Raw genomic sequence first — 14,450 nt, forward strand, 5'->3', positions numbered from 1 at the left:
ATTTAAGGCATTTGATTTAGTGGTTATGCCATGTCTTTATAGTATGAGATTTCGAGTTTAATTTCTGTAGGATGAGTTTGATACTCTTGTTTGATGATATATATTTCTCGTACTTCAATTGACCACAAAAAAAAAAAATTTAAATAAATAAATAAATAAATAAATGAACAAATAAAAAATATAAAAAAAGACTCACTAGTAATGGTCAAACCAAATACCTTACAATAGTGAGGATTCTTTCCCTCTCCTTCATAACCTTTACCTCACAATTTCCACTTGTCCTTTTGCAAGACGCTTCCTCTCATCTTTTCTTTTAGTTCTTTTGGGTTTTGTTTCTTCTCCATCTGACATTTCGAACCACTCAGGGGGAGTTACAGATTTTTTCTTTCTGCAACAAGGTAACAATTTATCTTTTCTGCATGATTTCAATTTTTTTTTTTATTCATCTCTTCTTTTTTGCATGATTTCAAATTTTTTTTTCTTCTTCGCTTGAACTTTGTGATCATTCTGAATGTTTGCGTAGTCGTTTGGGAAGTTGGGTTGGATTGGGGTTAAAATAGTCATAAAAAAATAAAATAGGTTTTTTTAAGTCCAGACGACATTTATTTTTTCTTTTACAAAAGTCAAAAAAAATTAAAAAACTTATTTCAAACAAGACTTTTTAACCTCACGTTAAAATAACTTAAAAGCCAAAAAATTAAAAAACTAACTCACATCTCAAACAAAACATGCATGCCTATCATTAGCAGTATTGCATCTCTCAAAGTTGGCCTGATGGCCAAGACCTAGGTTTGAGGGCATGCTCCTTCTATGGTCTTTGATTTAAAACTCTACGAGTGTAAATAATTTTTTAAGTTCAGTCTATACAGTACTCTATCTCATTTAAAATTGAGCTCTTCTATAGTGGATGGTGGGATTGATCCATTCAATAAGTCGGTCGATTAGATTGCATACCGAGTTATTTAAAAATAAATAAAATTAAAAGTATTGCACTCGATGAAACTTTCTAATTTGTTGAGCTTTTTCCTTCCAAAATGAAACTTTAAAAACTCTCTATTTTGCAATTTTGAATCTAATTTTGCAAAAACTTTCGATTTTTATGGTGAGCTCAGTTATGAGGGACTTCATGTGAGTGTTTTCTTTTTTTTCTTTTGCTTATTTTTCTTATTATTATTTATTAGATTGTTCTTGCAAAGCATCCTGGGTTCTCTTTGGAATGAAAGGTAAAGTGTTATATCATTTTTTTTTTCATGAATAAAATATAAATTAAAATAAAATAATTAAAAAATAATAATTATTCTGACTTCCTTGACTTGAAAAGAATAAAAAGCATGTGTTTTTTCATCAATTAAACGTAGGTTATGCTCCTTGCGTACTAAAACATTAATGATATTTGTTTTGGATTGTTTTACTCGTTGTGCTTGTAGCAATCTTTTAGTTTTCGAGTCTTGATTTTTCTCAAAATATTATGAGGCACGTCTTTGTGATAAGTAAATTTGTACTGACCAACAAGGATAAATTCAGTGGTAAGATTTTCAAAATTTTCACTCAAAACTTGAATTTGAGTTTCCATAATTCTTTGTTAGAGTTAAACATATTTTTTTAGCACGCTAGAGGCTTTAGTTTTGGCTCCGATGTCGGTGCGGTAGAATTCTCTATAGATACACTATAGTGTTAAGAGATAATACTCTCTAAAAAATATGTCTACATGTCTATTTTTATAAATAAAAAATAAATAAATTTGTACCCAGATTTTGTGGTAATGGTTGGATTTCACACCGATTCACGTATGTACTTGAGGAGATCTTGGAACCAATCAGCTTTGATTGGTTTTGGTTTCCATAAAATACTTTTTAGTAAATTTTACTTTTTAATTTTTGTATATATATATATTTTTATTTTTAATGAATTTTTTTAATACTTTAAGTAATTTTTTTTTAAAATTTTTAGATACATCTAACATAAATACATTTAAAAAATATAATATTTGTGAAAAAAATCTTTAAAAATTCACTAAATATAAAAAATGCAAAAAAATAAGAAAATTTAGTACATTTTTGTATTTTTGTATATTTATTAAATTTTTAAAATATTTTTTCACAAATATTTTACTATTTAGATATATCTAAGTAAGGTGCATTTAAAAAATAAAAAAATTTGCTTAAAATTTTAAAAATATTCACTAAAAAAAAAACAAAAAATTCAATTTCTAAAAAACTGAAACCAAACACACCGAATAGGATTGGAGGGAATGTTATTTTATAAAAATAACATAATCATCTTTTATTTATGTAATTACATAGATTTAATCCTAATAAATTAATTAGGGCGCAAATAAACATAATTTATTTTATATTTCTAATACAATACCACCACACTTGTAATCTCATCACTTAATCGCATCTTATTAATATTCCTCAAACAAACAGGACCTATGAGATTGCTAGTCCCCCCTTAAAAGGAATTCATAGTCCATGAGATTTGACATTTCGTTTGGTTTGAGAGCTCGTTTGTTTTCAAAAGTATGTTGGGTGAAATTGTTAGTGAGAGGATTATTAGTGAAGAAATTAAGAAAAATTGTGTTTGTTTGATAACCAGTGGACTACCAATAGTTATTGTTTGTTTTGAGAGATATGAGTGGGATTAACTATGTAAAATTCCATAAATATCCTTATTGTATTACTATCAAATTTGAGTTTATACCAACTAATTAATTCATTAAATATTTTGATATTAAAAATATATTTTAATATTAAAAATTATATTTCATAAATATATATATTTTTGGTACTACTTCAGTTTTTAATATATTTTTTTTTGGTATAAATATTATTATGCTATTATATTTTTATATTCAAAATTATTTTGATATAAAGAATGGTGGAATAATTAAAAAAAAAATTGATAAAGAAAATACCATATTAATCAAGTAGAGTAAGCAAATTATGTAAGATAATATAGGGCAAAATAGTGAATCTCCTCTAATCTCAAGGGATTGTTTTTTTATACTATCTCCCATGAGAGACTATTAATCTAATCCTTGGAGGTTTATCATAATCCCAACGTATTGTGAATCTCCTGCCCCATTATGCAAACAAATATAATATTAATGGACTCTATATCCATCATAATCCAATCCTATCTCCTATAACCCAAAAGAGACAACCTATGATTTGGAAAGAAAATAAAAGAAAAGAAATAGAGATAAATAGATTTCAATCACTTGTTTGGATTACCAAATAGGAGATAGATGGAAAAAAAAAAATTAAAAATGAATTTTAATCACTTGTTTGAATTATCAAATAAAGGAGAAAATGAGATAAATGAGAAGAAATGGATATAAGCACATTTTTCTAATAAGAGATTGGGAGAGAAATGAATCTAATCAAATATTATTTTGTTATAATATCAAAATTATCTTTTTAAATATTGAACAAATAAAACGACTACCACTTGTCAAAGGTTAATTTAGTATCATTTCATTTGTTTTGTAGAGTTTAACCAAATAAGATAGGACATAAATTAATAATATATATATTTTTTTCTCTCTGTCTTACCTATCTAAGCAAAAGAGAATAAAAAAATCATAATCTTTTCTTTTATTTTCTTTTATAACTTATTTAATCATTTCTTTTATTTTCACTAAGGTTTGGTTTGACATAACTTACAAAAGTTAAAAAGTTATTAAAAAATTCAAAAAATTCATACTATTTGGGGGACGCTTGTAGGAGAAGTCTAGAGGGTAAAATTATTATTTTGCCCTTTGAATTCAATTACCCAAAAATCAAAAAGTTAAAAGTTAAAAAGTTAACAACGATAAAATGGTTATTTTGATTTTATTATAATATTTTATTATACATTTTTTTTATAAAAAATAAAAAAAAATTATTCAAAACACACAATTTTTTTATTTACTTTTTTGGTTAAAAAAATTAAAAAAATATACTTATATAACACATTAAATGTTAATCCCATGACAAATGTTCAATATAAACATAATTTTTATGAATCCACTTCCCTACTATTACTCGATCATCTCTCCAAACAAACAGGCTTGAGACTAACATAAATATAATGGATAGGCACCAAAAATTCCTTGCTTACGTGAGCCCGAATAATTTTTCACTCTTTTCACTTAAGTTTTCTACACGTTAATCCAGGCTACAGCGAAAGGAAAGCTCCGTTGGTTTCCAAGCAATTCAAGTGTTCAAGTTAAAAAAATAAAAAGAAAATATAATAATAAAAATAAAAATCTTTTTTTTTGAACGGAATAATAAAAAAAAAAGTGACTAAAACAAATCGGATCTAACCGTTTCACTTGAAAGTATCTCCAATTATTCATTAATATGGGTAAATTACCAACACTTCCTTAAAATTTGACTAAAATATAAATTTTCTTTGAAATTTGAGAAATTATATCCACTCCCGAGATTTATATTTGCATAACAAATTTATTTTTTTATGCAAATATAAATCTCTAGGAATAATTTGTAATTTTTTAAATCTCATAAAAATCCGTATTTTAGTCAAACTTTAAGGAGGTGTTGATAGTTTATCCTTTATTATTTGAGTAAAAATTTAATTTAATATTATATATTTTAATCTTTTCATTAAATTTGACCGATCGACTGGTTAGTTATTTGACTAGTCACCTATCTAGAGTAAATTTTAATAAAATTTATTTGACCAGTCGACTGGTCAGTTATTCGACCGGTCACCTATCTAGAGTAAATTTTAATCAGATTTATCTAAAAATTAGTTATTCGGAAGGATATCTAGGAAAACATTTGGACGAATGTTCGATCCAATAATCATTTATAAATTTGATAAAAGAATAACAGGTTGCTTGGGTGTCCTAAATAAGTGTTCTTTTTGTCTTTTTGGACTAAAAAGTTGAGGGAAAAAATATGGATATTTGGATTAATTTTTTTGACTTTTTATAAAAAAATGTGTATTAAAAAATTATATAAAAAAATGTGTAGGAAAAGATAGTGTAGTAGACGGTACGGATTGACAGTCAGTCAGCTTGGTGAATACATGGGAAAAGATTGTCTCCTTTTCGGGCTTTGATTAGATAGTGTTGTTCGGCCCGTGGGGGCCCACCATGGGTCCCTTATTGTAATTGGAACCATGCAATGTGTAGAACTCGTCAAGTACTATATACTTGTAAAAAATCATGTTGATTGGATATCGATAGTTATCTGATCGTGTTAGTTTTTTTGTCAACTGTTAACTATAGCACCATCCAATTTTTATACTAAAACTTATTTGATCATGTAGTTAGTGATATTCGATAGACGTGATTTTTAGAAACATATAGTATTAGATGAGTTCTATATCTTGAACGGTTCGGATTATCAAAATAGGACTCATGGTGGGCCCGTGAGGGCCCAACTTTACCATATAATTTAGTGAATGTACACATGCAATTTTTTTTTTCCTTTCACAGAAGCTGGCTTGACGTCAGTAATTGATAGGCCAAAAAGTTGATTTGTATTTAATATTTGTATATTAAATTTTTTTTTTTTGTGAATAATAATAACTTTTAAATTTTTTTAATAATTTTTTACTTTTTTTACAATTGCCAACCCAGTCTTAAATTTTTTTTTCTCATTTAATGGAAGTATTTTTTTTTATTTGATACTAAACTGATAAAATAATTAGAATATTATTTATTAATATTTTATACCAATTTGATATTAAAATATTATTTTATAAATATTTTATTAAATTTAAATTTAATAAAAGATGAGCTAAGAATGGCCCGTTTAGTAGTGTTGTGAGAAAGTAATTATAACTTATAACTTAACAGTGTATAGTGTATAGTTTATAACTGTGAATATAAATTAATTTTTGACTTATAAATTAAGCTTCTCTTCCCACTCAAAAAATAAATTAATTTTTAACTTACAAAAATTATAAATTATATTATTAAACTAAACAAAACATATTAAAATAATTTAAATTAAACTAAAAGCTTAAAGCTTAAATAAACTGTAAATAAGTCTTACCAAACGGGAATACCATATTGATCCATCGACTCCTATACCCGTTCCTGATTTTTCGGCTTCTCTCGCGCTCACGGCGGATCTCAGAGGGTTGCGTAGATCTCAGCTCTCTCGCACGGCTGAGGAAATCTCAAAGTTGGATATCAGTGATTTTAGTTGACCTCTCTGGATCTCTATATATGTTTGTATTCCATCCATTTTTCCAACTTTTCATTAAATCCTAGGGTATAAATCTACGGATATATAATTATTATCATTCTTTTTCTTTGCTTTTCGATAGAATTTGTACGTCCTACGTTTCTTTTTATATCTATGAATGCATTCCATTTGATTGAGTTTTCATATTCCGAAAAAAAAAAAAAAAAAATATTAAAACTAATTTAGTGGAAAAAATGAAACGCTTATTTAGATGTCAAACAAGCTCTTATTATTTCTCTATAATTTTCTCTCTCGGTTTTTTAAATAGTGGAAATGATTTTAAAATTTAGAGATATATATTTGTGTTTATTTTTATCAAATTAATTTTTAATTTTTAATTTTTTTTGGAAAAACAAATTCTCAAAACTTAACCAAACAAAACAAAGCTAAGGTGATAGTTTTGTTAACTAGGGTGGGTCTTTGGTCTGGTGGTTATGTGGTGTCGGGTTCAACTCTCACTTTGCGAGGTCTGGGGTTCAAATCAGGAGTTTGATATTTGTTTCTTCAGGGGTTGTATGTAGCAAATAGTGATTGTTAGGCTTAGGCTTGATTATTAGGTTTGGTGACTTTTTAGTTATTGTTGGGATGGAGGTCTTGGGTTCAACTCGAGTAGCTCGTGATAGAATTTTCTCTTTTTGCTGACCCTAATGGTGTGACCGAACCTCAATACCATATTCATCAAAGAGATATTATAAATTTTTCCCCAAAGCGAGTTTGCCACCAACTGTAACGGCACCCTCCGCTAAAATTTGTCCTTTTTCAATGCATCTACCTCGCTGAACCTGGGGTTCTTGAAGCATACAAGTATTTTGTTGGAACGTTGGTACATAACTAATGGAAAGTTTAGAGTATCTCCATTACCTGATAAAAAGATCTTGTCAGTATCAGTGTAAATGATCTTTCCCTCGGAGTTTGATACTTTGTGGTAGTATTTGTTTCTCTCCATTATGCGGTTGAATGTAGCCTTAGTGATTGTTGGGCGTGGCTCGGTAATTGGTTGTTAGGTTTGGTGACTTTCTAGCTTTTGTTGGGTTGGTGGTCTATCTGAGGTAATATTTCTCATATTTGTAATTACTCTTCTGTCGATTGATCAAAAAAAAAAAATGATAATTTTGTCTTTTTTGTTCAGTGAATTGAACACTGGTTGGTCTGTTTTGGTGCAAGGCGACAGAAAATCAACTATGTCAGTTTGGTGGCAAATTCTACACCATTAAACTTTGTTAGTTTCGGGCTTTAAATTAGCATGAAGTTGATTTACTGTGATTTTTATAGTTTTCAAAATTTATTTTTTCTTAGAAATAGAAAATGGAAACTAATTTAAAAATTTGTCGGACAAATTGTTTTTGATTTTTTTTTTTTAAACACCCCATGTTTTAAGAAGCATTTAAAGTTGTTTTCTTAATTTTTTAAATGCTTTCTGCACAAAAGTGAAAGTTATGGCTAATTTTGAACACCCCCCCTTCCCCCTTCTAAAATAACAAAAAAAATATTGCAATGAAATGAAACCATACCAAACAGTTCATAATTTGAAGTTTGGCCCCAAATCTTGTTTTGTTTTTTGTTTTTGTTTTATTAAATAATTTCTTAGAGGAAAGTGAGTCTAGCGTGGCTTGTATGGATACCTGCCTATTCATGATCAAACCAGAAGCTTGGCTGTCATGGACTGATGTAGTGCTAGGTGACCAATTTCTATGATTAGAATATAAAATAGAAGCTAATGCTAAATCAAAACAAACCAGACTAACTCTTTGGTTTATTATATTTGTCAAAAGCTGCAGAAGCATTTTTCCACATGTACATATTTGGTTCTCATCCGCTTCAGCTTGAACACCATGTTTATATGTAATTTGTTCCAAATATGGCAACTCCATGATAGAATTTTCTCTTCCCATGTAGAGGTTTTGTGAGTTTAGGTGTTGAGTGGTTCAAAGTCTAGCTTTGTTTGTGTTTGTAGTCATCCACCTATCTGAAGTTTAGAAACAACATCAGGGAGAAAAATTCTTGAACAACATAAATGTTGGGCCATTTTTACTAATATCTATTTATAGGATTACCTTTTTGTCAATGATTGACATTCTAATATTTTCAGGTGAATATGAAGTCAATTTGTACATATTAGCATTATTTTCGTTCTCTTTCTTTTGTTTATTGAAATCAAATTTCAAATTGCTTTCTAATTGACATTGAAATTTTCTTTCTCTGCAATTTCTCTATTTGCAGGAACTGACCACACCATGGAATTCTTGGGTTCCATTTTTGAAATTGGGAAGAATGCATTGGAAGCAACTGGAAAATGGGTTGTAAATATCAATAGCCTTGATGCAAACATGAAAAATCTCAAAAGAAAGATAGAGTACTTGAGCTGTCAGGAGGATGATATAAATACAGAACTGAGCAGTGCAGAGCGGTCATTGAAAAGACGAAAGAAAGAAGTTGAAGTTTGGCTCGGAGATGTGAAAACGTTAAAAGGTGATGTGCGAACTTTGCAAAGACTTGAGGAAGAAGTAGTTGGATGGAAGTATGTCTTCTCACGTGCACGGTTGGGAAAGCTTGTCATGGAGAAGATTCAAGAGGTGGAAGAATTGCAAGTGAAGGGTAGATTTTCTAATGGTTTGCTGATTGATGCACTACCAACTAGTGGATGGTCTAGACCAACAATGGGGTCTCTTGGTGAAACCACAAGTGAAAGGAACATGGAGAAAGTTTGGGAATACTTAATGGATGATGAGGTTAGAACAATTGGTGTGTTTGGAATGGGGGGAGTAGGCAAAACAACCATCATGAAGCACATTAACAGTCAACTCTTGAATGAAACTTGTTACTTTGATGACGTTATATGGGTCACAGTATCTAAAGCATTCAACATTAGCAAACTACAGAGTGACATAGCTAAGGCATTGAATCTTGATTTTTCAGATTACGAGGATGAAACGAGAATAGCATCAGAATTATACGCAATCCTTTCTCGAAAGGAGAGGTATGTGCTCATCTTAGATGATCTATGGGAAGCATTTCCTATGGAGAAGGTGGGTATTCCTGAACCAACCAGATCTAATGGGTGTAAACTAGTTTTGAGTACACGATTCTTTGAAGTGTGTAAAAAAATGGAGTGCAGACCTGTCAAAGTGGAGCTTCTCACGGAAGAAGAAGCACTAAATTTATTTATGAGTAAGGTTGAAGAAGGTCAGACAGTGCTTATTCCTGAAGTGAAAGAAATTGCTAGAAAAGTTGCCAAAGAATGTACGGGACTGCCACTTGCAATCGTTACCTTGGCCGGAAGTATGAGGGGAGTAAATGACATTCATGAGTGGAGAAATACATTAAATCAATTAATAAGCTCAACAAAACAGATCAGTGACATTGAAAATGCAGTGTTTGAGCTACTAAAGTTTTGTTATAGTCGCTTAAAAGATGAAAAGCTTCAATACTGTTTCTTGTATTGTGCATTGTATCCTCGAGATCATATCATCCCTAGGAAAGAGCTGATAGAGTATTGGATATCTGAGGGACTAATAGCTGAGGCGAACAGTATAGAAGCAATGTTCAACACTGGTCACGCTATATTGAATAAACTCGTAAATACCTGCTTGTTGGAGAGTACGAAGATACACAGGACAGAATGTGTGAGGATGCATGATTTGATCAGAGATATGGCTCTCAAAATAACAAAAACGAGTCCTAGATTCATGGTACAATCTGGTGAGGGATTAGAAAGAGTATCACATACAAACTGGTCTGACGAACTTGAGATGGTTTCCTTAATGTATAACACAATAAAAGAACTTACTTTTAAGCCACCCATTTGCCATCGGCTCACAACTTTACTATTGGGACATATTCCATTAAGAAAGATTTCAGATTCTTTCTTTACTCCTATGCATCGTCTTAAGATGCTGGATTTGTCCAACACCTACATACAGTATCTGCCAGAGTCCATCTCCAACTTGGTGAATTTGCATGCACTCTTACTAGTGAATTGTGTGTGCTTAGAGTATGTGCCATCACTGGTGAAGTTGAAGGCGTTAAAAGAGTTCAAACTGAATAGAAGTCTGATTGCAGAAGTACCCCAAGGTATGGAAGAATTGGTTAATCTTAGAAATCTTGACCTCTCCTTCAATAAAAGCCTACATATGCTTCCTTGCTGGAACTTATGCAGACTCTCCCAACTTCAAATCCTTAGAATTGAAGGGTCAGGAGCTTTTGTGTCAGCACAAGAGGTCTTTGGCTGCTTGACGCAATTAAAAGTTCTTGGTGCTCAGTTTCTCAATGTGCAGGAGCTTACCAGTTATGTGACATCTCAACAATGCCAAACCTTGGAAAACTACCGCCTTATAGTGGGAAATAATTTTGAATATATAAACAACTCTGTGGGGAAAGAAGTTCATGTGATTGGTTTTGACTCTAAACCTTTTGGGAGTGGAGTTGATTCATTGTTGCTTCCCAGCAACATAGAATACTTTGGGATTACAAGATGCGAGGATCTCATTAGCTTATCAGATATTCTGTCCTTGAGGGATGTCAGTCATTTGAGAATTTGTCTTCTCCAATACTGTAATGGGATAGAATCCATCTTTTCATCATCTTCCTTCTCAGAAGATTGCCAGATCCCACTAAGAATTGTCGAGGAATTACGACTTCTTGATTTACCCAGATTTAGGGTACTCTTTGATGGAGTTGTCCCACCACACAACATTTCCTTTAACCTTAAGAAGTTGTACTTCTATAGATGTTCCAGTGTCAAGAATATTTTTCCTGCCATGTTGTTGCAGAACTTCCCTAAGCTTGAGGAACTAACCGTATCTGATTGTGAGAATGTTGAAGAAATAATAGTAGGAGTAGAGATGAGATATCAGGGCCAGCATCAAGATGATAGCAATATTATCACACTCCGAAATTTGAAGAGTTTACGACTAGGAAAGCTACCAATACTGAAGAACATATATGAGGGCATAATGGTTTGTGAATCTCTGCAAGATATTCTTGTACATAGTTGTCCCATGTTAAGGAGACTGCCTCTTTCTTTCCACATGAATAGTGGGCACGCATCAGCACCTCCTGGTCAGCACATTAGGGGAGATGAAGAGTGGTGGGAATATCTGCAATGGGATGATCCCCACACCAAAACCACTCTTCAGCCTTTGTTTGTTCCATTTCACAAGGTAAATATCATTATATCATGTCTGATTAAAATTTGGCAATCTATATTCAAATCATCCTTGACAAAGGCCATACCTTCTGAGAGAGGTAGCTAGTTTTAATAAATTTCACTGGGGAGTACTTTTTATTATTATTTATAACCATGTAGTATTCCTTGTTTAATGTTGCACTAAGAATTTTGTGAACTCTTTGGCTTGTGGTTTTGGATTCATTTAAGTGTAGTAAAAGAGGTAAGTGACCTTCCACCACATCCAGTAATTTTTTTATATATATATATAATCTGTTTGAAAATTGTTTTAAATGTTGATGAAATCCTCACTTTGTTATTATGAAAATAAAATAGGGGTGTTCGCAGTTCAGTTGCGGCCGAAGAACCTCCAATTCGCCATCCGTCCGTTGGATTGGCTGATTGGAAAAAATCAATCCGCATCCGTCCACTAGATTGACAGATGCGGATTGAGCAGATTGGCAGATGGATGCGAATCGGTTTGGCAGTTTAAACTTTTACAAATTTTGAACATAATACAACTTGTCAATATTTTTTTTTTTTGGATAACAATTCAACTCAACATAACTAAAAGATTATCAAGTAAATTGTCAAATATCAATAATAAATACATATAAGAAAACCATGTATTATCAAAATTATTTCATTATTTTTTTTTAATTCAAAAACTATTTAATTTGATTTGTTTAAAAAATGACAAAATTAAGCCTTAAATTTTTCACACAAAAATATAGAATATCACCTGCCATTTGATAAAAGGATTTTCAAATTGAAAACAAACTAAAAACACAATAGAATATCTAAACTCTTTTTCAATTGAAAACACAAATAGAATATCTAAACAAATTAAGAACACAAAGTCTTACAAATTATTAGGGGTGGTTGCGGTTTGATGGTTCGGTTGCAGCTAAAAGAATCTTAAATCCGACATTTGTCCAAAATTAGGTAGATTGAAAAAAATTAATCCGCAACCGTTTGCTCGTCATCACGCATCCATCCAAAATGCAGCGGATCGATTCGATTTGATTCGGTCGGTTTGGACAGATTGAAATATCCGCTGCCTACCCCTAAAATAAAATGTTTTAATACTTCTTGTGTTTATGTTAAATGATCAGGATCAAATATAAGAATTGCCCACTTTGAAGCTATCAAAATCATTTGTGATTGACTGTTTTATTGCTATCAAAATGTTTTATAAAGCTCATTGTGGATTCATAAATTTTATCATGAGCATGGATCTAGTTTGACTATGATTTGTACACTAAGCCAATGCGGTTCAGTGTTGGCACATAAACTAGTTTCTTTTAGGCTTTAACCACATAGTTGAATGTGATTTTCAGCCTTGTCACAAGCCAATGTAGCTGTACTCACTAAAATTTGAATTTGTGTATTGAACCATTGAGTTTAGGATTGTCTGTATTAGTTCCTATGGGTTTTTGAACTGTATGATTATTGAATTTACCTTATTGGAATTGTTTTACTTAAATGTAACCCCCCCACACCCCCCCTCCCCCGGCGGTCTCTCGAATCATATTTCATTTCTATCAAAAGGTTTATATAAAATCACTACTTATTGAAATACACAATTTACTTATATTTGATATGATTAGTTGTGGTAGATAGTTACTTCTTCTGTATCACATTTCATTTCTATCAAAAGGTTTATATAAAATCACTACTTATTGAAATACACAATTTACTTATATTTGATATGATTAGTTGTGGTAGATAGTTACTTACTTCTTCTGTATCACATTTCATTTCTATCAAAAGGTTTATATAAAATCACTACTTATTGAAATACATAATTTACTTATATTTGATATGATTAGTTGTGATTAGTTGTGGTGGATAGTTACTTACTTACTTCTTCTGTATTACAGTTCTAGAGGAACAATGCTATGCAGTTTATTCTTGGAGTGGAGTGCTGAGTGTTGAAGCTATTCTGCATTATTTTGTTGCGGACATTAGTTTATATTTTAATTATAGAACCCTAATTTATTTCGTGTAATGGATTGTTGTGAAACTTTGTGACATGCTCTGACATGTTATGCTCCACTTGGACTGAACTTGTGGATTGTTGTTATCTCTTGTATTGTGGATTAAAGAACTATTGATCGGGTTTTTTTTTCATAATTGCCATTATTATGGAATGAAATTGAGTTGGTTTTCCTTTAGCTTTGCAAGCCTCAAGGGTGAAGTCTTGTTAGTGTGTGGCGTTGCCACTCGCCTAGTTGGGTTGACAGTTGTTCTAAAGAATAATCTTTATACAAAAAAAATTCATGCATATTCATACATTCCTCTTTATGCATTTCATCTCATCATTTGTATCTCTGTTGTCTGTGTCAACTATATTTGTGTAGTAACTTTGTTGCTTGTCCTTGAGACCCAACTCCACTAATTCCGGGAAACACAGTCAAAATTATGTTCATTTACTGAACTGATGATTTTTTCATTTTCTTCATATTTATTTATTTATTTTTATTGATTGAGGAAAACAAGTCGAGATTGCAAAACAGGGAGGGAAACATCAAAGGAGAGAAAGGAAGAAAATCCAGGTGGGTGCAGAAGTCAATCTAATGATCTCTCTCTTGAGCTCTCGGTTGGACTCTTTGTAGTATCGTTTCGAATTTCATTTGTAATCATAATGAGATGGAAAAGTCTGAAACAGAAATATTCACCTAGAATTTTCTAGGTGAGTAGTTGAGTGGTGAAAATTAAATTTGTATAATATAAGGTTTGTGTGTAAAATAAATCTGAACTATACGATGATAATTCTAGATAATTTTTTGGTAATTATGTCTAAGTTTGTAATATTACTAAAGAATTTTAACTGAAAAATACAACAATCTTGACTATGATTTTCAGTAATCTTTAGTATGTTTGAGCTCATATAATTTAAATTTGTTGACTTACTTTTGATTTTTTTATTTTTCACAATATGAAATATGTTAATTCATCAACTAATGTTTCATTTCATCTACTTTGCCTATTAGATTGGTGGTGCTTGAAAAATCAAGATGAAATATGAAAATCGATTTAACATTGATTTCTTGTTAAATCGTAACTCTGAATTCAAG

At 30.9% G+C, this 14,450-nt stretch overlaps 1 protein-coding gene across 1 annotated transcript; it reads left to right on the forward strand.

Moving 5' to 3' along the window:
- The first annotated feature begins 209 nt into the window (after positions 1 to 209).
- Positions 210 to 13,547, forward strand: LOC114284612 (disease resistance protein UNI). Its single transcript, XM_028227554.2, has 3 exons — positions 210 to 398; positions 8,427 to 11,365; positions 13,254 to 13,547. The coding sequence occupies exons 2-3, from the start codon at positions 8,441 to 8,443 to the stop codon at positions 13,257 to 13,259; spliced, it is 2,931 nt and encodes a 976-aa protein (XP_028083355.2). The 5' UTR covers positions 210 to 398; positions 8,427 to 8,440; the 3' UTR covers positions 13,260 to 13,547.
- Positions 13,548 to 14,450: the final 903 nt, after the last annotated feature.

This window comes from Camellia sinensis, chromosome 2 (genome assembly GCF_055761805.1).
Source record: "Camellia sinensis isolate YWXY chromosome 2, ASM5576180v1, whole genome shotgun sequence".
Classification (NCBI taxonomy): Eukaryota; Viridiplantae; Streptophyta; class Magnoliopsida; order Ericales; family Theaceae; genus Camellia; species Camellia sinensis.